This window comes from Gopherus flavomarginatus, chromosome 3, assembly GCF_025201925.1.
Source record: "Gopherus flavomarginatus isolate rGopFla2 chromosome 3, rGopFla2.mat.asm, whole genome shotgun sequence".
NCBI lineage: Eukaryota > Metazoa > Chordata > Testudines > Testudinidae > Gopherus > Gopherus flavomarginatus.
This window is the reverse complement of record NC_066619.1, coordinates 129182248-129207373: the sequence shown is the minus strand read 5'-3', so window position 1 is coordinate 129207373 and position 25126 is coordinate 129182248. Positions and strand designations below refer to the sequence as shown.

The 25126-nt window shown below is 43.3% G+C and overlaps 2 protein-coding genes across 9 annotated transcripts; one reads left to right on the top strand and one right to left on the bottom strand.

The window, feature by feature from the left end:
• Positions 1–1318: 1318 nt before the first annotated feature.
• On the bottom strand, positions 1319–16699 carry MYL5 (myosin light chain 5). Of its 8 annotated transcripts, none has more exons than XM_050944397.1 (8): positions 16571–16699; positions 8895–9077; positions 8498–8605; positions 7269–7344; positions 5786–5890; positions 3289–3367; positions 1878–1926; positions 1319–1494 (listed from the first exon to the last, which is right to left on the bottom strand). In XM_050944397.1, the coding sequence occupies exons 2-8, from the start codon at positions 8895–8897 to the stop codon at positions 1393–1395; spliced, it is 522 nt and encodes a 173-aa protein (XP_050800354.1). In that variant the 5' UTR covers positions 8898–9077; positions 16571–16699; the 3' UTR covers positions 1319–1392. The 8 variants fall into 8 exon arrangements, with proteins under 8 accessions (XP_050800354.1, XP_050800348.1, XP_050800349.1 ...); XM_050944391.1 differs by lacking the exon at positions 16571–16699 and adding an exon at positions 13839–16531; XM_050944392.1 differs by lacking the exon at positions 16571–16699 and adding an exon at positions 15598–16531.
• A 203-nt stretch (positions 16700–16902) lies between these two features.
• ATP5ME (ATP synthase membrane subunit e) lies at positions 16903–22647 on the top strand. Its single transcript, XM_050944399.1, has 4 exons — positions 16903–17019; positions 17369–17423; positions 20958–21056; positions 22503–22647. The coding sequence occupies exons 1-4, from the start codon at positions 16984–16986 to the stop codon at positions 22526–22528; spliced, it is 216 nt and encodes a 71-aa protein (XP_050800356.1). The 5' UTR covers positions 16903–16983; the 3' UTR covers positions 22529–22647.
• The last annotated feature ends 2479 nt before the right edge of the window (positions 22648–25126 follow it).

Genomic DNA, 25126 nt, shown 5'->3' with positions numbered 1-25126 from the left:
TAGTAGTTGAAAGATAAAATGGTTTAGGTTCATAGACTTTAAGGCCAGAAGGGACCATCATGATCATCCAGCCTGACCACCTGCACATTGCAGGCCACAGAACCTCATCCCCCAACTCCTGTAATAGACCCCTAACCTCTGGCTGTTACTGAAGATTAGTATGAAAAATAAGCAGCTGCACTCCAATGCGGCATGTCCTACAGTTTTGTTCCTGCTCTGAAAGAGCAGTGAATTAAACTAGATAAACTCACTGCCAGACATAATCATGTTGATAAAATAACACCTTTGTTTTGAACCCCAATTATATTGGAAGAGTGGTGGCTAACAAAGATTTAAGAGTCCCTTCCACAGAGAACATTTTTCTACTTGTAACCCAGTTCACAATACTCAATTCAAATTAGCCATTCACGTATGTTTCAATTTAATTTTCCAAATCCCTACATTTGGGAACAAACTTGACCTGAAAGTTCCTTTAAGTGTACAAAGAGTTGGCTGTAGATTGGTCTGACATGTCTTTTTGTAAGTTCTGATCAAACAAGCTGCATTTTCAAATGAACAGGAACTGTGGACTCCATGACTGTCAAGCAGATGGGACAGTTTAAACTCCCATCTTTTTACAGCAGGTTTCTACCTCAAATCAGTAAGGATTACAGCTGTTTCTTTTTGACACAACTGTTTTTATAAATGTTGCTTTTCTTCTAATGAAAATGGACAACTCAGAATTAAAGATTGTACCAAAGCATGTTATCCATTTTTAATCCATGTAAAAAAGTCATTTTTTCTTGGAGGTGAAAATGTTTACAAATAGGATTGTGTGTTCATTTCCAGGGAAGATGAAAGTTGTTCTCAGAAGCAGTCAGTATTGCCAGAGCTACATCATTTGCCCCTGAAGTAGAATAGTCAGCCTGGAACAAGCAATAGCAATGTGTGATTGACCTCTGCAAATGTTCTTTCTCTCCTGCTCCTGCGTAATGCAACTGTCATCCCACAACGGTGGCCACCTTTATAACTACCTATCACGGTGTACAAAGAGGCAGATGCCATTAATAGCTACCTGTTCGTAGGTTGTTTGCATTTTCTAAGAATCTGCTAGCACATCTTTCTCTGTTCTATTTTGCCTGGAATAACTTTGAAACGAAATGCCTCTGCTGTGAGCTAAGGAGAATGGAGTTAGTGCTAAAACAAAACTATTGCTATGAAAAAGCATGGTGGTAGAAGCAGTTTTCACTAGGGGCTCTCCAAAGTAATGGAGACTAGGACATAACTGTTTTTAAATTGCATGAGCAGTGGGTAACTGAATTATCACTACAGCTGGGTAAAAAAAAAAAGTAGTTCAATTTTTATTTATTAGCCCAATGTGAGAATTTAGTGCAGCTAACAAGTGTGCGCTCTTTATTCTTCCTTTTCCTCTCCATGTGTGATAGTGTAGCAGAAAGACTTATAATCCAAGTTTCCTGCTGCATCAATAGGGGAACTCTTGAACATCTGGTCTATCTGCAGAGCATTAAAAGAAAAGAACTATGTTACGTTTTTCCAAAGCAGTGTTACAGCAACCTTCAGCTTAAAACTCCAGCATGGAAGCAAGTATCTGCAGCGACTGACTCATTCTTATTTCTGAATTATTTTGAAAAAAAAATAGAGAGCATTTAACAGCTTCAAACAGATGATGCCATTTAGCTAGTAATTCAGTAGGCCTCTGCAATGGGAATGTTGTAACAATGGGTTAGTGGTAATTCCTAAAGCCACTGAGTAAAAGGATTTCAAAACACTCGTGTCCCTTATCCAAGAGAGGTTATTTTAAACTTCTATAACAGAATAGGCTTGCTGCCTTTCTAGGAAGCAACTGTGGTTATAAACAGATACAGTAGTATACAAACCTCTTCAGCAGTGAATTTGTCAGCCTGTGTCATCAGCATGCGTTTTAAGCTAGTTAAAACAGACAGAGAGAAGATGAGTTAGATTACTCTTCAAATCAGAGTTAGGATAGCACAGGCACAGTTCCTCACAATGAAATAATTCTAGAATATTTTGCAACCTTGTCTTTGGAAAATTTTAAGTTATAGGAAAAAAAAACCTACTACCATTCTATTTACTGTGTAGTTAAATTCTTTTCCCTCAGACAGCTGGCTAGTTCCCAACTGGATAACACCTGCACACTGTTCAGTTGCGGTTTTAGCTCAGTAGGTACCAGAAAGTAGAGTAAGACTGTTGCCCAGAGTGAGTCCTAACACTCCGCATGAGCTGTTCTCTACTCATTCCTTAGGTTTGGAGTTGGGTCCAATCTACGTACAAAGCTGTAGTTTTTTAACTAACGATGCGATTTAATACCAATGTAATTAAAACAGTACAACTTTGTGTGGCTATTCCGAGACTGGTTTAAACCTGGCTAATATTGGTTTAGCTTGTGCCTGTAAATTGACAGGCACAAGCTATCCTGATATAAACACTTAAGCATTCAGCTATAGCAATTTGTATTGGGCTTGTACCAGTTTAACTAGGTATACAGATTTAAACAGTGTGCAGTCAAGCCCTAGCAGGGAGAAGGCAGGATCACCTGTATGTTAGAGCAAGAAGAGAACTGTTGCATCTGGCTAGAAAGCATCCTTAGATGAGTCATGCTACTGCCCTTTGCAGAATTAAGAAGGATCTAAAGGAGGATATGGATCTGGTGGGGCATGGGGGTGATAGGGTGGGGAGGGACTGAGGAGTTCACTTGTCTCAGGTTTATACACCACAAAGCACACTATCAGGAAAAATAAGTTCAAGATGCTTCTTATGCAAACAACTTAAATATGCAGGCTAATATTTAAAAAACAAAACGTGTCTCTGGCATGCTCCCACGAGAGGAGAATGGAATGTACACTTGCCATGCGCTATCCCTGCAGGAAAACTATTTTAATAGTTTTACTGTCACGCAATATACAACAGTTTAATTCAATGTTGTCCACTTGTACAAATGGGTGGAACACATAACTTTCTGACAAATAGAAGGTTTTTCAATAGTATCTCATTTGCTTAGTGGGGAAAAGTACCAGTAATGATCTTCCTGGGCATTATTACAAAGTCACTCATTTACTCTCATCTTGCATTCTGTTCCTGCACTTTATAATTTTCAAATTACTATATATTGTTAAATTAATAAAGCTAGTGAGCTGAAAAAGGAAGGAATAAACCTGTTAATTTATCAGTTAATAAATATAATTCAAAATACTTAGATCTCAACTGCCTCCTGTAATGTGACCATCATGACTCTTGATAGGTTGATAATAACCATAGAAGTAAACTTACTAGTCTTTGTGAATGTGTCCTTTACCATCGGGATCAAACATTTTGAATGCGTTTAGTATGGTCTCTTCCCCATCCATACCTGCAGAAAACAGATGCCAATGTGGCTCAGCTGCTACCACACTTCCCCCTGGTTGGAATCTTTCCCAAGAACAGTACTCAGGCCCAGTAGTACAATGGTTCTGTGGTACTGGAAGTGCTGTCTCTACACAAAACAGCATTTGATATAGCTATAGAGGTGTGCTTGAGGAGGAAAAAATGAGAGAACATACTCGGATTCTGTTGGAATAAATGGAGCTGCCTGAGCAATTTTAAGGGGGAGTGAAAATTTTAAGACTTTTTTAAAAGGGGGAGACTGCCTCTTCTAAATAGTAGGTGTATATACATCCTCTTTGAGACATCAAATGGAGGATGTCTGCTTGGATGTAAATTAGTCTAGGATCCTTTAAGAAATGACATGTTTAGTGGTCAATCTGACTTCACTGAGTAATATCAGGCAGTAGTATAATTTGCAGTCAGGGAACAATATACTTACATTGTTATTTTGAAATTCAGTCTGAAATCCTAAGACACATGAGCAAATTCTATTGTGTAAATTAATAATAAGAATAAAAATTAAAGTTGCAAGGCCAATTTTTTTTAAAAAATAGGTAGCTAAAAATAGTCTCAAGTCCATCATTACTTTTCTCAGTAATTGGTTAGATATTTCAAAAGTGCTGAGAACCCTGCTGCTGTTATATATTTCTGTAGAGCTGTTGTATTGGTGTAAAGTGTGGTGTAGGGGGAGGGCCTGACAGGCTTTATGAAGTCCCCAGGGAACAGGTGGATGGGTGTAGTAGCAGAGTGACAGCCAGGAAACAACAATGAGGATAGATGGGTCTGCTCTGGAGAGAGTTTTGCATGGCAAGACAGTTTAGGGAGAAGTTAGATCTAGCCCTATAGGTGGGCAAGCTCTGCCAGGGTCTCGAAATAGCTTTACAAGTTTCAGAGAGATTGCTCTGCAGGCAGTGTAAGAACAAAACCTTAAAGAATTACTAGCAAAAACTGGAGCTCACGTTAGAACACTATCTCTAGCGGATGTCAGCTGGACCATGTCAATGTTAATTCCTAATTTCATTTTCAAATATATGTCATAATTGCCATGGAGTAAGGACTTACTCTTGCTACGTGCCTAGACATTTTAATTGACAAATACCTACTGACGTCTCTGATGCAGGTGAGCTTTGACTATCATTCAGAATTACCAACCTTAAGACTGTTCTGTGAGCAGTAAAGTTGAAGTAAATGATTAAAGCCTTTTCAAAAAGGAACTGGACACATGGGATGTCAGATTAAGGTTTGGTCTACTGCACCACGCAGTTCAGTTGACGTAAGGCAGCTTATGTCGACCTCATTACATCAGTGTACACATTAGAGCCTTGTCTGGCCAATGTAAGTGCCCTACTCCACTGACATAACTCCACCTTCACGAAAGGCACAGGGCTCACATCGGTGTAGTTACACTGCCTTCCTTACATGAGCTGTTGGCTGTCTTGTCAATGTCATGGCTCCATGGCCGTGCCGTTGACAAGAAAGCTGGATAGCTATAGCCCAGCTGCCCCCAGCTCCTTGCTCCCAGATAGCTGTGCCTGCTCAGGGAGCTGCCCCCAGTTCCCAGTGGGGAGTAGAGAAGCCCAGGCAGCTGGAAGTGGGGAGCTGAGAGCCCGAGGGACAGCTGGACTTCTGTTGGGGAACTGTGCAGAGCTGTGCCCTGGCTCTCAGCTCCCCACACTGCCCCTCTTCTCTCGGTGGAAGTGCTCCTGGTGAAGATGCGGTGGCTCTAAATTACCTGAGATTGACAAGTCTGTATTATACACACGCCCTAAGGAACTCCTCAGTAACGGCATATATAGACCAGGGGGGCAATCTACGCCCTGTGAGCTCCTCTGGGGAGCATGATCTGGGGCTTGTCCCACTCCAGCCAGGGAGCTGGGTCAGGAGCTGCATCACACAGCTCAGCCCCACACTGGTGCTCCAGACAGGGCGCAGGGTTGGAGTCTGCACCATGTGGCTCCCAGAAGCTGCGTCATGGCCCTGCTCCAGCTGCTATGTGCTCCAATGGCCTCATTCAATGCTCCAATGGGAGCTGCAGGGGTGGTGCCTGCGGATGGGGCAGCGTGCAGAGCTGCCTGACTGTACCTCTGCGTAGGAGCCAGAGAGGGGACATGCTGCTGCTTCTGGGAGTCACTTGAGATAAGCACCGCTCAGAGCCTGCACCTCTCCCCACACCCAAACCCCCATCCCAGCCCTGATCCCCCTCCTACTCTCCAAACCCCTCGATCCCAACCTGGAGCACCCTCCTGCACCCCAAATCTCTCTCCAGCCCCATCCCAGAGCCCGCATCCCCTCCCACACTCCTATTTTGTGAGCATTCATGGCCCACCATACAATTTCTATTCCCAGATGTGGCCCTCAGACCAAAAAGTTTGCCCACCCCTGATATAGATAGTGTGAAACTCACCAAGTAACTTTGCTCCAAAGAGATTCAAAAACATTGTGAAATTAATGGGTCCAGCAGCTTCCTTGAGCATGGATTCTAGCTCTTCATCTTTTACATTTGTTTTACCTAAATTAAAGGAACAGGTCTCTCAGTGCATGAATACCCATAGTGTTTAGAGTTATAATAGACAAAGCACCTATCTTTGGTTCTAGGCTCCTTCACTAACATGTACTAGCTGTATGATTGCCCCCCGTAAAATACTTGAACCATTTCAATACAGCTTTCCTGTTATTTTCTTCATTTTGCTTTGTAACTTTCTACAGTTCTTTCAACAGAATCCCCTCTTTAAATGACTTTTAGAACCATAGCACTTCTAATGCTCTACAAAGTCCATCTTGGCCAAATGTAGGGAATCTCTTTGTAATGGGTGGGGGATGGATTTCAATAGCTGTAGTTGGCTTCTGAAAAGAAGATCTGCAAAAATCTGTCAAAAGGAGTTGATAAATCTGTATGGCTGTACAAATCACTCCTTCCAATTACAGGATAATTATGGGGAAAATGTATACACGAGGCACCACTAATGGAGGCGTGACCACCAACCAGACCTGCAGGTGTAAACTAGAAAAAAAACAGAAGAGACTCAAAAGGAGATGGCTCTTTAATCTAGCAGAAAAATCGTTGGAAACTGAAGCTAGACAAATTTAGAAGATGCAATATTTTTTGCCAATGAGGGTAATTACCCATTGGAACAACTTAGATAGTGATACATTGGATTCTCCATCACTTGCAGTCTTCAAATCAAGATTGGATAGCTTTCTAGAAGAGGTGTTATAGCTCAATCAGAAGTTATGGGCTTTATGCAGGAATTACTGGGTGAGGTTCTGTAGCCTGTGTCATGCAAGAAGTCAGACCAGATGATCACAGCTGTCCCTTCTGGCGGTAAAATACATTAATTCACTCTTTTTTAAAGTGTGGGGGGGTTCTAAGGATGGGTTAGTAGAGCTCAAATATTATGGAAAATGTGGGAGTTATAGTCCTAAAATACTTCAACACTTTAAAAAGAAACCTTCGATTTTCTGCACTAATAGTGTGACACTGTCATAATCCTGATACAGTGTTTGGAGAAATTACTGTAGAATACTGTACTGTATTTTTATCTGGAAAAATACCATGCACCATTTGCATCAGGTTGCTTCCCTACTATTTACTGTCTAAAAGATCTCATATTGATAGAAATTAGGCCTGGATCTCGACTTTAAAGTTCTGGGGGGCTGATTTGGCCTAATAGAGATGGGAGCAAACTGAGAAATTAGAATTCAGTTTACAATCCCACCTGCTTCCAAAGTTAAAAAGTGTTGGGTCTCTGGAGCTCTGGGTATGTTCTGTCTCTATCAGGTCTACACATTCAAATATTTACAGTGTTAAATAATCTATCACTTGGCACATATAACTACAGTGAGTAAGTATACGTTAGCAAAGTGTATCTCTGTTCTAATGTACTTACCCAAAGAAGCATAGATGTCTTTCAGGTCTTCTTTATCTATGAATCCATCTCTGTTCTGATCAATTAATGTGAAGGCCTACATGACAGAGTGAATATACACATAATATATTCATGCTTTTATCAGTTATAGCTTTAGAAAAGCTTCATGTGAACCTGTGTTCAATACAAGTTTGAACTGAGAGGGAACTGTAGTTCCTATTATTTTTTACAGTAAATACACATTCTTTAGTAAAAAGTTACATGAAAAATGTGTATGCCCAGCCTGCTAAGCTTTTACTTGTCATATTTCAGTTTTTCATTTCATTACTTACTAAAAAGTGATGGTTTGGTTTTGTCTCTCAATCATACTTTAAACTGCAAATCCCTCTCTTTTAATAAGAAGTGTAAAGTGAGTATGAATTCTTTTTAAAACAACTCTTATACTAGGGTGCTGAATATTTTCCTGAACAATATTATTCAGCTTTGAATTACTTGATCATTGAACAGACTCAGAACCAGAAGACAGTCACACTGATGTTTAGACATTGTGTTTTGTTGTTGCAGCTCAGCATCATTGCACAGAAATACAACAATGTGACACAAATATTCTGAGCATGTTCACTCAGATTGTATTGTGCTATGACTCTATTTAACACTCTTTCCTGTTCCTTAACTTTTTCTTGTTGCTGGCAGTGAGGAGGCATGCGGCACCTGTTTCTTGGCTCGTCTGCCTTTCCCCACTCCATATTTGCTTGCTGAGCACTGTGTGTAAGGTACCATCTGTAAGGTACCATAGAAAATCCTTTGTGATTGATCTGTGCTCTGGTTGTTCTGGTGGAGATAGGACAGCACAAGACTACTCCCAACCAAAAGCTAAGTGCATTGTTGAAGCCATAAATTAAGTACCACTGCACAAGATATGAACTGTTGCTTTGGCAGAGACAAAGACACACGATATCCTCATATTATGTGGAGAAGGGTTTGAACCAAAGGCACAGACCAGAATCCATCTCATTCTGTTTAACTCTAAGTCAGTTCATGAATATAATAAAGCTGGCTAGAACCCCATTTCTGAACATGTACAACCTTTGGAAAGTTCAGGTCCCAATTGTGTACCTGTGACCTTTACCTAAGTATGTGTAACCCAACAATATATATGCACAGAGAGAGAGCGCTCCTATATGGTTCCAACACTGTACCTGTGACCTGTCTCATTCAAATATATATATATGCGCCTTATATTGTCTTACTTCCTTAAATTCTTGGATCTGTGTCTGCTCAAAGTTGGAGAAGACATTAGAAGATGCTCTCTGAGCACGTTTGGCACCACCTTCCTTCTTTTTGGTTTTTCTGCTAGCCTGAAAAGAGATGAAAGAATAACTTTGATCTACACTGGGAAAGAATAAACATATCATTTTCTCCATTGTTCTTCTGAAATACACCCTCCAATTAATACTTGAAGATCAGGAAAAACATAAGTTAAAACTTTCTTTCTTTGCTAAGATACGACTCTTAAACATTCAGATTTCAAAATTACTGCAAACACAATGCACTCCTTCAAATCATAGTCCTTATCCTAGGAGTATCATGCAGATAAATGCCCTAGTCTCCCACCTGAACAATGGTTTCCCACAAGGTTGAACTTACCATCGTTACTGGAGAGAGCTGCTGTGCCTTGCTGTCTTTGGGAATCTTACTTTATAAAGTGCCTCTCCTAGGGAGGGGAGGGGGTTCATCTTTGCCGCTAGCATTTCCCAAAGGAGATGTCAAACTTCTGGCTCACAAGACCTGCTCCATACATGGACAGACTTCCAACACATCCCCTGGTCTCTAGCGGATAAACAACTGTTACTTATACTTGAAATCTCCTTAAGTGATCTGCTGTCTAGATTACTGGTGAAGAGCTAAAATAGTGATGGTAGCACACTATGATGTTACTATACATAACACTGCACAGCAGCTGTACTCAGTAATGGTACATTTCTCTGGATTCTCCTAAATATATGTCTCTTAATTGCAGAGATGGGATTTAAAAGACTTTAAAAATAATTATTTTGGAAAAATGTTACCTTTTTCTTCTGTCAGATCTATTGCATGCCTTATCTTTTGAATGGTTTATTTATAGATACAGCAAGTTGCTGCGGGTACTATCAGAAACAAATAATCATGTCATGCACCTTCAGTGAGGGCTTTTATTTTTGAATAAATTAATTGTTGTTTGAGTTCTGACTTTTTGATGGGGGAGTTTCCTGCAAATTAAGCCCTCTCTCCTACCAAGCTACATGCAGACCTCTCTACACAGAGCACACAATGCTCACATCCCACCTACTCCAACCAACAAATGATCTTAAGACATTCAAAATTATAACTAAATGTAAACTATATAACTTCATCTCTAGCACTACCCTCGGTGCTCGAAAATATAGTACTGTCATTAAAAAACATGCTGACAATTTAAGTCATAGCTCCATGAGAGGTTAGTGTGTTTTGTGAAACAACTTTAAAGTGAGAAATAAAAGAATCATGACTGCAACTGAACTGATCCTTTCATAAAAGATAAATGCAATTCACATTTCCAAGCTTTTTGAGAGAACTCAGCCTAGTGTGAAATTACTTGTGAAATGTCAGTTAATTAAATGAATTTCGTTTTATATTATCATTAGTTAGCATTCACCAACACACTCTGGAAATCAAAATAGTGTGTCAACTCTATGCATGGAAATATCTAAAAGTGAGGGAAATAATTAAATTACTGGTTAGAGAGTTATCTATGTCCTCTCACTACAGTGGGTACTTTGGGGGATATTTTTGTACATAACTTGACCTTTGCCTAATTTTGCCAATACCTTTATTTTTACTGGAAACTTAGTATTGATATTTATTGGGGAAAAAAGAATAGTGCTCTGTTCTCAAGATATCAATAAAGCTATATAGATCTGACTATTAAATATTTTGTCAGTAGGTTTTAAAAGCAGTACTGTCAATATTAGTATTTCTTATGTTCTGCGAGGAGTGAATCAGGCCCCTGCCTCTGCGGCAGTGCAGTTCCATTGTTCCATAGAGGGGGTGGATTCTAAAGGCCAAGGATCTCTCTTGTGGAATTGAGTCAGCAGAGGCTTCATGTGCATGATCACTCGGGGTGGGATGTCTGAGAGTGGTGGGGTGACAGGATTGGTTTCTGGGTGTATGCTCCACAGCTCTTGTCTAGAGGAGGGCTGAAGTAGCCTCCCTTAGCAGCTCTGCAGACTTGTGACAGGGACAAGCTCTCCTTTTCCCTATATGACTCCCCTACAGCCAGCCCAGCTATTCAGGCTGGTTCATGGACTGAGGATTGACTCCCAAGAGCATAGGAGAAAAACCAAGTTGAAATTTATCAAAGTTGCAGCACATCCAGGGTACAGTTTATAACAGGACATTCTAAGCTGTGTACATGGTGAAGAACATAGGTATTGTCAAACAGTAACAGATCAATTGTCCATCTAGCCCACTATTTTTCAGTGATTTATGGCAGAGCTTCAGAGAAAGATGTGTTGTTGTGCTTTCATTTAACTATATAATCTGTTCCACAAGGGGGGATATTTCTTCTTGAACCTAGCTAGTGACCAGCTTATGCCTTGATTCATTGAGAGCTCTTTGATTTGATAATCTAGTTTATATAGCTGCAGATGCCATTCCTATTTATAAAAATATCTAATCTTTTAAAAATTTGGTTGCAACAATACTGACAGAGGGTTTCATGGCTTAATTCTACATTATGTGTGGCAGTCATTCCTTTTATCCCTTCTAAACTTGTTGCGCTTTAATTTCATCAAGTACCATTTTGTTCTTGTTTTATGGGACAGAAGTAGGAAATGCTGAGCCTGATGTGCCATTGCCCTGAAGTTGTTCGTCATCTACACCAGTGCTCCATGAAAATGACTACACAAGGGTGCAGTACAATAGATAATCAGGTCTGCTGCCACCACCATGGGAAAATGCAGCTGCTCCCTTGAGGTTTTGCTCACCTTTGAATTATCTTCAAAAGTGAGCAAGGAACCATGTAAAGAACTTACATTGCCCCCCGCCCCCTCCACACACACAAATAGGTTGCAAATTTCTATTATGCAAAAATGTGATTTGATGCCTCCATTTTAAATTCAGGTTAGTTTAAATAAACATATGTAAAAGAAGTTTAATAAAAATAGCTTGAACTTCCAGCCAGGTTGAAGACATAAGCTTACAATGGGAAAGAAATGTTATGTGTGGTATGGTTAACTTGTGTTGTATTGAAGATGGGAACTCTAATTCGCAGGACTCCAATAGTGCCTCACAGCGAAGGACAAACTAATTCTTATTCTGTTTAGCTGACTTTCACAACTCATTCACAGAAAATATTAAAATTATTCTAGGCGTGGTCTGAAAAAGGCAAACAAAAAGGCATAAAGAAGATTTTAAAATATCATTTCAGCATGCATTAGAGCCTCCTAAAACAATTCAGAATTAAGTTGTAGATATAAATGCATAATTGTAGGGGTTTTGTATATTTTAATATAGCTGTCTGAACATTTCTCTAGAAATCACAGGATTATTAACATAATTAGTATGAAATTGTGCAAGGAACTATGTAATCAGTCTAGCTTTCCCTCAAGCTATTCTAAGAATGTATAGTGAGATGATTTTTAAGAGTCCTTTATTTAAAAATAGTTTCTTACATTGGATCAGCAGGAAGCACGGAATGGCAAAATCTAAAGATAACACACCAGTCCTTAAACTAGGGCCCTCAGAGACTATCAGAATACAGCATAATTAGCAAATGTGCTTGCAGCTGTCTCTGCTACTAAGAGATGAGATGTGAGAGACTGCGCCTTTCACAGATAATGTGGAGTGCTAAGACAAAAAAAAGTTTCTAATATACTACACTTTCTTATAATACATAAGTGCCTTCCACCATATACGGCCATGCTGGTCTGTTAGTAGTTCACAATGCAAGAGTAGGCACCAAAAGGAAACACTTGTAAACATGTTTTGTTTGTCATTTAAATAAAAATGTCTGTAGATGGATTTCATACATTCTCTTCTGATTTTCTCGCTTATCTGCACCTCTAGATTCAATGCCATTTGGAACAGAGCTTAACTGTTTTAGCCTGTCATCACACCTTTGGTAATTCAAGCTGAGAGCTGCTTCAGGACAGGGCTGCCCAGAGGATTCAGGGGGCCTGGGGCAAAGCAATTTGGGGGGATCCTTCTATTAAAAAAAAACTGCAATACTATAGAATACTATATGCTCATGAGAGCCCCTGCGGGGTCTGTGGCAAATTGCCCCAATTGCCCCCCCGTCCCTCTTCTGGGCAGCCCTGCTTCAGGAACAGGTTTTATATATATTTTAAAATCACCCTGAATTTCTTTCATATAGAATAAAAGGAGTGTAGAGGTAAATAGAAATAAATGAATAAAAAATACCTGCTGGTTGTTACTACATGAGGCCACCATTCAGTAATGTAATTTCTCAGCCATTTTGCAGATGCAGTTCCGGAAATCTGGTCATTTTATGTGACATGGTACCCTTCTGTGTATATGTTATGAATATACCTTTCCTTATTTGCACACACCACCAAGTGGGTTGTAACCCACACAGGGTTCAGGACCCTGCACTCTCTGTCCTTGGCACACACACCATCTGTCAGATGCAAGCCCTCTGTGGTTTTCCCTACACGGAAGAGGTGCCCAGGGGAGTGACTGATAAGCAATGCAGAGGTGGCCACTGCCTCCGTGGGATTCAGGGCCTGGGTAAAATGTGCTAAACAGCAGAAATGTCTGCAAGGCCAGTGCTCAAAATTGCTGTGTGACACATATGTGGAGGCATGAGAGGTCATGTGTGTGTGTGATGTGCGTCGGGGGGGTGTTGTGTTGGGGTGGGACTCTGGTGAGTGTGTGGCAAGGGTGTTAGGGGTGTGTGTGTCACTTGCATGTGTAAGTCTGTCCAGGTGGGGTGTCAGGGGAGGCAGGCCTGGCTCTACCATGAGGCGAACTGAGGCAGCCGCCTCAGGTGCCAGACTTGGCAGGGGAGGCACCACTAGGACCCAGAGTGTAGAAAATTGTGTCTGCTGCTAGTGCATATGTATTCTCTCTGCTCTACAGGCACAGAGATGGTGGAGTGCTGTGTTGGAGGAAGGAGGGTAACAAGAGACATAACAGGCAGGCAGGAGAAAAGTTGAGAGGGAATAACAGAAAGCAGCAGGAAATGCAGGGAGAGAGAGTAGGAGGAGGAGGATCCTCTTATGAACCTCTCTAGCACCCCCAGGAGCCTGGACGGATTAACACCAGCTTCTCAGGGAAATTCCTGTTTCCTGCTGCTTCCCTGAACCCGCTTGAAGAGAACAGGCAGTCAACTGAAGTAGCAGGATCCAGTTAGGTCCTTAAGACGGTGATATCTTCCCTCACTCAGGCCCTGCTACCAGCCTGCTTATTTGTCCCCTTCAATTGAATGTTCAGAGCCAATATAGCTGGCAGAACAGCAGTCATGAGTGAAAGAAGAAAACGCCCCTCTGGGGCAGCATTCAGAAAAAGAAAGCAAGCAAAGGAAGCTTTTCTATCTAAGCAGGAATGAGCTACCTGAGATACATAGACACAAATGTTCATGGTGAGCCTTCTGGCCCCAGTGAGGATGTGAGTGGTGAGAAGATGCCTGATCTTCCAGTTAGAGTGCAGGTGACCTGGCAGCTACTGCAGCATCCATATCTCCATCTCAAATGGATGGAACCATGCACATTTCTGAAGAAAAGTGTAGATCAGAGAAGAGTGTGGTGGAGGCACAAGAAACAGCTGCTGCTGAGTTTAGTTCCTTAAGTCTAGATCATCCAGGACTTTGGACCCACTTGAGCAATAGCCTGAGGGACTTCCTTGTACTGCGTTGGCCACAGCAAGTGAAAAACTTCATGTTCCCCAAAGACAATGAAAACTGAAGTTTCCATCCAACACATTACTGGTGTGAAATCCCCAATGGTGACAAAATGGAGAGGCCATGGCTTATGTACTCAAAAACCAAGAATGCTGCATACTGTTTTTGTTGCAAACTCTTCCAGTCTAATGTTCCAGCCACATTGGGTTCTACAGGAACAAAGGGCTGGAAAAATCTGGCTAGAAATATGTCATGCCATGAGAAGGCAGCAAATCACCAGAGAGCATTCCATAGGTGGAAAGAGCTTGAGATGAGACTAAGGTTAAAGGCTACCATATGTGATCAGCATCAAGAGAAGATTGCATCGGAGTCTCTTTGCTGGCAAAATGTTCTGAAAAGGCTCATTGCCATTGTGAGAATGCTTGCTACCCAAAACCTAGCACTGCGTGGCACTTCAGATCAGCTGTATGTGCCAAACAATGGAAACTTCCTTAAAACTGTGGAGCTGATGGCTGAGTTTGATGCTGTACTCCAGGAGCATCTAAGAAGAGTCACCACGCAAGAAATGTACACACACACAGAGCCTTGGAAAAACAATTCAAAATGAGATCATACAGTTACTGGCAATAAAAGTCAAACAGAAGATAGTGGCAGATCTGAAGTCAGCAAGATATTACTCTGTTATTCTGGACTGCACACCTGATATCAGCCATACGGAACAAATGACTTTAATGGTGCATATTGTTACAACAACAGAACCTAGTGAAAATGTCTCTGCAATGGTGACTATAGGAGAGCATTTTCTAGAATTTATTGACATTGATGATACTACAGGAGCTGGTATGACAAATGTACTTCTTAAAAAGCTGGAAGTTACAGGAATTGCAATAGCTGACATGAGAGGTCAGGGCTATGATAATGGTGCCAACATGAGAGGAAAGAACAGAGGAGCGAAGACATGGATTCGAAAGTTAAACCCTCAAGCTTTTTTTGTCCCATGCAGTTCTCATTCATTGAACTTGGTGGTCAGTGATGCAGCATCAGCTTCTAGTGAGGCTGCTGAACTTTTTTATGTAATTCAAAGCATCTATGTATTTTTCTCTGTATCAACTCATCAATGGCAAATTTTGAAGCAACATCTGGGAACATCCTCTCTGACACTGAAACCACTGAGTGCCACACGATGGGAAAGTTGAGTGGAGGAGATAAAGCCTATCAAACACCAAATTGGGAAGACAGATGATGTCATAGTTGCCATTATGGAGGATAATGCCACGACAGGATCTGTTTGTGGGAAAACAGTGGCAGAGGGAAATGGAATCACCAGAAATATACATAACTTAAAATTTCTGTGTGGCTTAGTGTTGTGGCATGACACACTGATTGAAATAAATGTTGTGAGCAAGTGTTGAATTTGATATATCTGGAGCAAAGGAACAACTGGACAAAGCAAAGTCATACCTACAGTCTTACCGGTCAGATGAGGGATTTCAAAACATTCTGAAGAGTGCACAGAAGTTGGCAGAGGAACTTCACACTCAAGCTATTTGCCCACCCATTCAAGAACACAAGAGTCACCGAAGAAGACATTTTGATTACAAGGCACGGGATAATCCCATAAGAGACCCCAAACAACAATTCAAAGTTGAATTCTTTAAACAAGTGCTAGATTGTGCAATACAGTCAGCTAAAGAACATTTCATGCAGCTCAAGGAACATAGCAGTATATTTGGGATGTTGTATGATATTCCAAAACACAATGCCTCACTATAGCTGAAGAAGACCTACATCAGCACTGCAGGGCACTAGAGATGGTGTTGACCCATGATGACATGCACACTATTGATGTGAGTGATTTAAGTAATGAACTGAAAGCCCTTTTAAGATACATTTCAGCAGGATCAATTCCAAAGGCTGTTCTGGAATATATGTGCACAAATAAGATGACCACCCTCTTTCCAAATGCTTTTGTTGCTCTGCGCATTCTCCCAGCACTTCCTGTAACAGTGGCCAGTGGAGAACGCAGCTGCTCCAAGCTGAAGTTAATAAAAACACATCTACGCTCCACAGTGACACAGGAGAGGCTGGTCGGCCTTGCAACCAGCTCAGTAGAGCATGAGTGGGCCCAGACTGTGGCCCTTCAGGAAGCAGTTCAAGTCTTTGCAAGCAACAAGGCACAGGCAGCACCGCTTTGGTTATTCACACCGATAACAATGCCGGTGTTCACCATGCAGACAACAGCAGGCCTGGGAGAGGTCCGTGTTATTGTACCTTGCTGAACAAGGCACTGTGAGTTGTTAGTTCTCCCTCACTGGGCCAGCCAGCAGAGCAGCACCGCGACGGGCAGATGTGAGACTTCTCGGAGGTTAGGCCTATGCTACGCCAAGGAACTGGAGGGCATCAGCGGAGCTCTAAGCTGGAGTGAGGCAGGGGGCGGGGTTTGCACCTTTACCGCACGCGCAGCCTTGTGCCCCCGCTAACGTTCCTCGTGCGCGCGGCTAACGGCTCTACCCGCCGCTGGGCGCGCGCTCTGCCAGCCTGCCCCGCCACCGCTCTGGGCGGCTCTACGCGGCAAGCGCAGGGGAAGGGGCGGGGTCAGTTCCCGCCTCGTTGCGAGGCGCTGGGGGCGGGGCTAAGCACATTCACAAGGCCCGCTCCAAGAGGGAAGCGTTGCCATCACCGTCGCTCCCAGCAGCCCCTGCGGCACTAGCGTGTGCCACAAGCAGCCGCGTGATCATCGCGCGCGCGTCCTTATCCGTCACGCGCACGCACACACGTCCGCTTACACGTTCCCATAATTCTGCGCGGTGGGTGCGCTCTCTTCTCGCGTCATTTCCGGCTCATTCCGGTTTCGCCGAGATGGTTCCCCCGGTGCAGGTGTCGCCGCTCATCAAGGTAACGGGGCTGGGGGCGTTGTCCGCGGCTCGAGCCGGCTCCCCCGGCCCCGCCAGCCCGCTGGGGCGGAGCGCCCCGGGCGCGGGAAGGTGACCCCGGGGGAGGTCAGAGCTGGGCCTGGCGGTGCCCTAGCTCGTGTCTCTGACCCGGCCGCGGGCTCGGGGCCGGTCTCCGGGCTGAGCTGGATTAAACCCGCCCGAGTCGCGCTGCGAGGCGGGGCCAGCCTCCCGGCGGTGGTGGGTGCCTGGGATCCCAGCCTCGGGGGTTACCCAGCCCCAGGTCCATCCTGCAGCCTGAAAACCAGCCTCCCTCTGTGTCTGCGACATAAAGTCTGTCCTTCCTTCGGCAGCTCACCAGGTACTCAGCCCTGCTGGTGGGGATGCTCTACGGGAAGAAGCGGTATGGTAAGTGCCGAAACTGCATTTCTGGCTGCGGGAGAAACTACTGAGTTTCAGTGTCAGCGGGGTAGTCAGGTTCGTCAGGATCTGTAAAAGCAGCGAAGAGATGTGATGTATCCGACCAAGTGGGGATTCACCCACGAAACCTCATGCTCCAATATGTTTGTTAGTCTATAAGGTGCCACAGAACTCTTTGCCGCTATTAAATTTAACTCACTGGCATAGGTGGTGGGTTCTATGGGCTCGAGGTGCCCGGGCTCCAGGAATATTCAGGGCCGGGTGCCCTGCTGCAGCAATATTTGGAGCTGGGTCTCTCCCCTGGCCCAGCCTGGATCAGGCCCCGGCCCCCACGGGTCTCCCCCCACAGCCCCATCCCTGCCTGGAGCTGGTCTTGGCCTCCGCCTTCCACCCCTCCTCCTGTGTCCATACTCCCCCAGGTCCCTGCCTGCTCGTGCTGCCAGAGAGAGGCTCCCGGCAGAACTGCTGTCTGCTGCCCCAGGGTCCTAGTATCTGCCATCCAGTAATGGCAAGGCAGGCTGCCCTTACCCTGCCCTACCCCTGAGCCTCTCCAGTGCCCCAAACCCTCATCCTCAGCCCCACTCCTCATCCCCCTGCACCCTGATCCTCAGCCCCAGCCAGAGCCCTCATCCACTCACACCCTGAGCCTCTGCCCCAGCTCTGAGCCCCCCTGCATCATGAACCTCTCATCCTCAGCCCCAACCCTCATTCCTCTGCAGCCTGATCCTCTGCCCCAGCGTGCATCACCTCCCCTTTCCTACACCCCCACCACCAGCCCAGAGCCTGCACCCCTCATCCCTTCCTACACCCCCACCACCCAGCCCAGAGCCTGCACCCAAACTCCCTCCCAAAGCTTGCAGCCCTCACCCCCTCCTGCACACCCAGCCCAGAGCCTGCACCCAGCACCCAAACTCCCTCCCAGAGCCTGCACCCCTCATTCCTTCCTACACCCCCACCACCAGTGCAGAGCCTGCACCCCTCACCCCCTTCCTACACCCCCACCACCAGCCCAGAGCCTGCACCCAAACTCCATCCCAAAGCCTGCAGCCCTCACCCCCTCCTGCACACCCACCCCGTGCCCCAGCCCGAAGCCTGTACCCAAACTCCTTCCCAAAGCCTGCACCCCTTCTGCACCCTAATCCCCAGCCCAGGACCTGCCAGACCTCCCCCCTGAAATCCCGCCCAGAGCCTTAGGCAGGTGAAGGCGGAGTTTGAGGAGGTGGAGTTGGGGTGGGTGGGTTCTGGGCACCACCAGAATTTGTACAAACTTGCCGCCCATGCTCACTGGCTGCTAATATCTAGGACCCTGCTACATTCTGGTGGTCTGTGATATATAGGAGGACAGGCTAAATGATGTGGTAGTCCCTTCTGGCCTTAAACTCTGTGACTGTCTGCTTTGACTGATCAGTTCCTACTGTAATTAGCACAGTAAGATGTAAGTGTTTTCATTTCTTTGCAGTGTTGTAATTGTGTTGGTCCCAGTTGAGAGAGACAAGATGGGTGAGATAATATATTTTATTGGACAAACTTCTGTTGGTGAAATAGACAAGCTTTTAAGCTACACAGCGCTCTTTTTCAGTGACCTGAAGTTGGTCCAATAAAGAGATTACTCCATCCACCTTTTCTTTTCAGCCTGAATGTAAAAACAGTTTGCCATTATTTTTGTTACAATATAAACTTTGAAATGACACAAGTTATCAGCCAGAAGTTTATTAGTCTTTATTGATGCTGGTGTATTTGGGTTCATGTTTGCTAAATCCAGTCAATAGAAAAAGGATTAGGTATAATTAAATATTGACAATTTGTCTACTTTGATGTCTTGAATAGTAAAGTGATCATAGATGAGGATATACAAAATATTAAGCTTTTAATTGTATATTTTGTGTGGCACCTTAAAATTGGTGAGCATGTTGTCTGACATACACAAAGTTCTTGTTAGTATTAAATTTAGGGTCTAAGATTTGCATTATCTGAACACAGACATCTAAGGTATGCACTGTCATGGTACTCTATGCTGATTTGAGTTTGTGATGTGTACTGCTGAGGAATGACCTGTCTGAAGGTCAGGCAGTATTTCAATATTTGAAGCTCATATCAGTCTGCTTTTCTTAAAAGCAAGAATAAGGATTTGTCTACCCATTGATTTAACTAAATGGGTTTAAGAAAAAACAAAACTAATGCTGTGAAATCTGTACAGTCTCCTGGGATGGGCACCGGTACCCTGGTATGAAAGTGTGTGTATTGGTATAGCTTGTTTTGGTAAAACATCTTTGTATTATCATAGCACTTAGTGACAAGATCCAATGACTGGAAGTTGAAGCTAGACAAACCCAGAATAAAAGATGGTTCCTGCCCCTGGAAGCTTATGATTTAAGTATAAAACATTTGACAGCGGATGAATATACACACAGGCAAGGGAGTAGGAGGAAACAATGAGACAGTATTGGCCAGCTTGATGGGCATTGGTTTGAGCATAGCAAGCTTCTTGTAGACATGGCAAAGAAGATCCTGAAGGAGGAATATGAGGTAGCTTTGAAGATTTTTTTTTTCTTGAAGCCTCTCCCAAGGGTAGCATAGGAGAATAGCACAGAGGTGCTTGTTTGAAAACGTAACTGTGAGGGAGGCCGTTAGCACTGGCCAGTCAGAGATTGGCATTTGAGTAACCTGTGCAGAACTCTGCAGTAGGGGATTGAACTACTTTGACTAAATGTTTTTTATCTTGGTGAAGTCACTGTTTACACACGCACACACGTCCTCAAAAGCACTGTTGAGGCTTTGTATGCCCTAAGTCACGTTGGTTCCCTAGGCCGAAGCCCAAGTCTGAGGGCTTCAGCCTGGGCAGCAGGGCTCAAGTTACAGGCCCCTCACCTGGGACTGAAGCCTTTGGGCACCTCACACCCACCCCACCCCCTGCCTGGGGTGGTGGGACTCGGGTGGGCTCAGGCTTTGGTTCCCCTCGTGGGGTTGTATAGTAATTTTTGTCAGAAGGGGGTTGCAGTGCAGTGAAGTTTGAAAACCATCACCCTAAGTGTTGAGGATTGTTGCACCAGTATAGCTGATCTAGTATAAACCCCTAGTATACGTATGCTGCACTGGTGTAAAGAGTTATTGCAGTTTTACACCAGTATAGTATGTCTGCACAAGATTTTTGCACTGTTGCGTTTACACGTGCAAAAAAGTATACAAGGTCAAAGTCCTTCAGTCTTAGGATGATGAGTCTGCACTAAATGCCTTGGGTAGAACTGAAATACTTCTTAAGCTCTTGTTAATTAGCTTGCAAAAAGAGTTTGAACTTGAAGAAAAAATGTATTTCATCTTCCACACTGACTTGAAGATGCAAAATTCTAAAGTATTTAGTGATGATTAACTTAAAGCTGGAGTCAGTTGTAAGCCAATTTTCCAAGTCCTGCTGGCCAAGGGAGATTTTTTTTTCTTCCCGTTGAGCAGGTAGTTTCTAAAAGTCTTGTGTAGAGTGCCTTGGATAAAACGTTGTGGATACATAACATTTTTGTTCAATGACAGACTACTTAAAGCCTGTTGCTGAAGAGGAAAGAAGAATAGAAAGTGAAGAGAAAAAGAAGCGTGAAGAATTGGAACGAGTTGCGAAAGAACTGGCAGAAGGTATATATATATATTTTTTAATATTAGCGTACCCATTCTATGCCCTAAAAGTACATAGAAAAACACTGTTTGAAGGAAGATGCTTTTTAAAAAAAATAAAGCGACACTGTCAAGTGGCTTACATGAACATGGATGAAAATGTTTTCATGTATGGCTTTTCATTGAAATGTCTTTATTAAAACTACTACCAGCATGATGGAGAACGCACAGATCATTGTGTTAGTGCATGATTATCAGAAAATAAAACTATATAAAAAAACTATTTTAATATAGTTGTCCAAGCTGAAACACAGTATAAACACAGTAGAGTCCTAAACTGCAGAAATGGTGACAAACTAGTTATTTTCAAGTACTCAATAGTAAGTCTGTATATTACAGGCAAATAGTTTTATAAATCCTATTTAATTAAAGTCAGGAGAATAAAATATTCAAACTTGAGTCTTTTCATTGGAAGAAGTCTCTTTGGGAAGATTTTTTTCAGAGGACAGGCTGAACTAGATGATGGCAAGATTCTTCTCATTCTGTGTCTGTTTTCACTTCATATTATGTCTGTCCTAATAAGCCCCAGATATTAAGTATCAGCTGAAGTTTTGCCCACAAGACTTAACTGTCTTCTCTCATCTATATTATGCCAGCTCAGAATGGGCGCTAAATATTACGGAGGAGCTGCTAGGTCAGTTTTGGCTTATTAGTGCAATAACACAAATTACTTCTCAGGTTCTGGATGTAGAGACAGTAATGGAATGGTTACATACAATTATTTTTAACACTTGCAGATGCTGTTGGTTGGCCTTTGGCTGTGGAACAGCCTACTTAAAAATTAAATTAATGGGACTTGTATGGAATTTTAGGTACACAATTTAAATTTGGTTAAAGTGTGTTCCTGGGAGCAGCAATGCCTTCAGAGAGACTGAACATGAATCTTTAAACCTTGCACATTTTATTCGTACAGAGGTTACCAGACTGTTTTCTTAGGGTAGGGTCTTTCATTGTAATAAAGTATATCATGGGTTACGTAATTGAGAATGGGAAGATAGGTAAACGGCTTGCTTCCCATTAACAATTACCTAACATCCCTGTGGTAAGTAGAACAGTTACTTGCATTAAATACTTTTCCATATATTGTTAGCTTCACTGAATGCAGGTTAGCTACTAGAAGTGAAGAGAGTCAGCAGCATGTGGCCTAGTTTGCTATGCAGACTACAGTTTGGGAATGTCTGTATTTGAAACACTGAATCACTTTAACGCTGAAACTTTAAACCAAACAGCTGTAGAATGAACTCAGGGAAAATGAAAAATCATTTGCTAAAAGCTGCTTATGGAGAACTGGCAATTTTCGAAGATTTTTTTGAGGTCATCTTTTTCTTCACAGAGGCTTTGATATATTTGTGATGTGTTTGCATTGTAGAGCAGTGAGCTAACCTGACTCTCCTTATTCCCTTTCAGCCAGTGAAGAGTCTATACTGAAATGAACAAATTGCATTGGACGTCATTTTCATCTTCAGCAAAATCTGAATCCTTGAATTAGCTATGTTAAGTTCATTTAAGCACTATATTTACTGTTTCCATCAATAAATACTTGTGAACAGTATTTATTCATTGATTTTTTTGCATATACTGTATACAAAGTACAAGTAAGAGGTATTGATGTAATGTAGGAAGAAGCAGGTATTCCCTTATGTATCTGGTAACGAATCAATAATATCCCTCATGCTAAAGTGATCCCAACGTGTCTAAAAATGCAAAGTCATTAATTGTGGCTCTGACTTGATGGGTAAAAGCCAGTTTAACCATGGTTAAAATCATTGCTACAGTATAAGCCTACAACTCTGTATTTAACCATGTATTCAAATTCAGAACTGCTTTTCCAGTGTCAATCAGATTGGACTGCCTGTTGGGAAGACACAGTTCTCATTTTGTTACTGAGTGATAGGTTTTTCTAAAACTGTCTTGAAAATGAGGTTTTTTTTCTAATGAGTAAATCAAGAGAGACAACATTGTAATGGGCAACAAAGAGTCCTGTGGCACCTTAGAGACTAACAGATGTATTGGAGCATGAGCTTTTGTGGGTGAATGCATCTGACGAAGTGGGTAGTCACCCACAAAAGCTCATGCTCCAATATTTCTGTTAGTCTGTAAGGTGCCACAGGACTCTTTGTTGCTTTTACAGATCCAGACTACCATGGCTACCCCTCTGATATTTAACATTGTAATGGGCATACCTTACAGTCTAACTCAGGGCTTGTCTACATCAGAAAGTTGCAGCGCTGGTGAGGGAGTTACAGCGCTGCAACTTAGGAGGTGTACACATCTGCAGGGCACTACCAGTGCTGCAACTCCCTGTTTGCAGCGCTGGCCGTACTCCCGTTTTGTCTCGGGTGTAGAGGATCCAGCGCTGGTGATCCAGCGCTGGTAATCAAGTGTAGACACTTACCAGCGCTTTTCTTGACCTCCGTGGAATAAGCAGGTATCCCAGCATACCTGAGGAAGCCTCTGGTAATCAAGCTGGTCTCCTTCCCCGGTTTGCTCTCGCGTTCCCCGAACCCCGAGCAAGCAGGTCTCCTTCCCTGCGGTTTGCAGGGTGGTTCGGTGAACGCGAGAGCAAACCGCGGCGAAGCTGGTCTCCTTCCCCGGTTTGCTCTCGCGTTCCCCGAACCCCGAGCAAGCAGGTCTCCTTCTCTGCGGTTTGCAGGGGGGTTCCGGGAACGCGAGAGCAAACCGGGGAAGGAGACCAGCTTCGCCGCGGTTTGCTCTCGCGTTCGCCGAACCACCCTGCAAACCGCAGGGAAGGAGACCTGCTTGTTCGGGGAACGCGAGAGCAAACCGCGGCGAAGCTGGTCTCCTTTCCCGGTTTGCTCTCGCGTTCGCCGAACCACCCTGCAAACCGCAGGGAAGGAGACCTGCTTGCTCGGGGGTTCGGGGAACGAGAGAGCAAACTGGGAAAGGAGACCAGCTTCCCCGTGGTTTGCTCTCGCGTTCCCCGAACCTCCCTTGAAGCCGCCCAACAGCGCGGCAGTGTGGCCACATCTAACACCACTTGCAGCGCTGGTTGCTGTAAGTGTGGCCACTCTGCAGCGCTGGCCCTATACAGCTGTACTAATACAGCTGTAACAACCAGCGCTGCAAAATTTTAGATGTAGACATGGCCTCAGGAAACTTTGCATCTGTAACTGTTACAGACTCAGCAATATCTGCTTGGGGTCTTGTATTCAGTTTCTTTTTATTCTTAATTTTTTCCTAATGGTGGACCTAATTTATCACCTGTAAACACCCAATGGATTAAATGTTTAGCCTAGTGTATAAAGTGTTCTAATATTTTCAAGATCACCTTTTTTGTACAACCATATCAGGATTTGAACAACTTAGGTAATTACAGTGATAGCCAAATCTCTTAAAGTGAACATCTGATGTTAAACACTTCTCATTGCAAAAGTTCACCCAATAAAAAATTGAGAGGGCGGTGGGGGCCAGGGAAACAGCTGAAAGTACTTGCCATTTACACTTCAAATCAATTGACATTTAATGCTAATTTACTCTTTGAAAGACATAATGCCAGTGCTGCTGTGAATGCTGGAGTGCAGTTTAAAGTATCCGTTTTGGATGGCCAGCACTCTAGTATAACTGTAAGCACAGCCACAGGGGAATATCAGACTAAATATTGTCTTCAGCACTTGAGCTATCTACTGATGCATATGCATTAATGAATCTGCTAATCACCCTCTTATTCTTGCAGATTCCTGCTTTCTTCACTGCAATGTGTGGCTAATGTGCTGAGAATAACGCAACTGAGCAAAATTTTACTTTTGTTGTTAACCACTGTAATGCCTCTCTGCAGTGAGTTATCTAAACAATATAAATGTAGCTGAATTTCCTTGTTTTCATTGAACATATTTAGGCCACAGTGCTGCCTGAATAATCCTATGCTTGTTGAACACAACTTAATAGCAAATTAACACAGAAATAATAGTACAGTATGAGCTCCTGTAAACCCAACGCTTATATGTTAGAGCTGTCCTCAGACCACCTTGTCTCAGGACTTAGCTCTCTGCCTTTCCCTTTGGGGGCAGGAT

Bases quoted from the DNA above. Each gene is read 5' to 3' on its own strand.
- MYL5 (XM_050944390.1), bottom strand. From the start codon at position 12,716: ATGGTGGCCTCATGTAGTAACAACCAGCAG. The intron at 8,606-12,686 runs GTATTTTTTATT...ATCTCTTTTCAG, and splicing joins CATGTAGTAACAACCAGCAG to GCTAGCAGAAAAACCAAAAA. The intron at 1,495-1,877 runs GTTTGTATACTA...AATGCTCTGCAG, and splicing joins ACAAATTCACTGCTGAAGAG to ATAGACCAGATGTTCAAGAG.
- ATP5ME (XM_050944399.1), top strand. From the start codon at position 16,984: ATGGTTCCCCCGGTGCAGGTGTCGCCGCTCATCAAG. The intron at 17,020-17,368 runs GTAACGGGGCTG...TTCCTTCGGCAG, and splicing joins AGGTGTCGCCGCTCATCAAG to CTCACCAGGTACTCAGCCCT. The intron at 17,424-20,957 runs GTAAGTGCCGAA...GTTCAATGACAG, and splicing joins CTACGGGAAGAAGCGGTATG to ACTACTTAAAGCCTGTTGCT.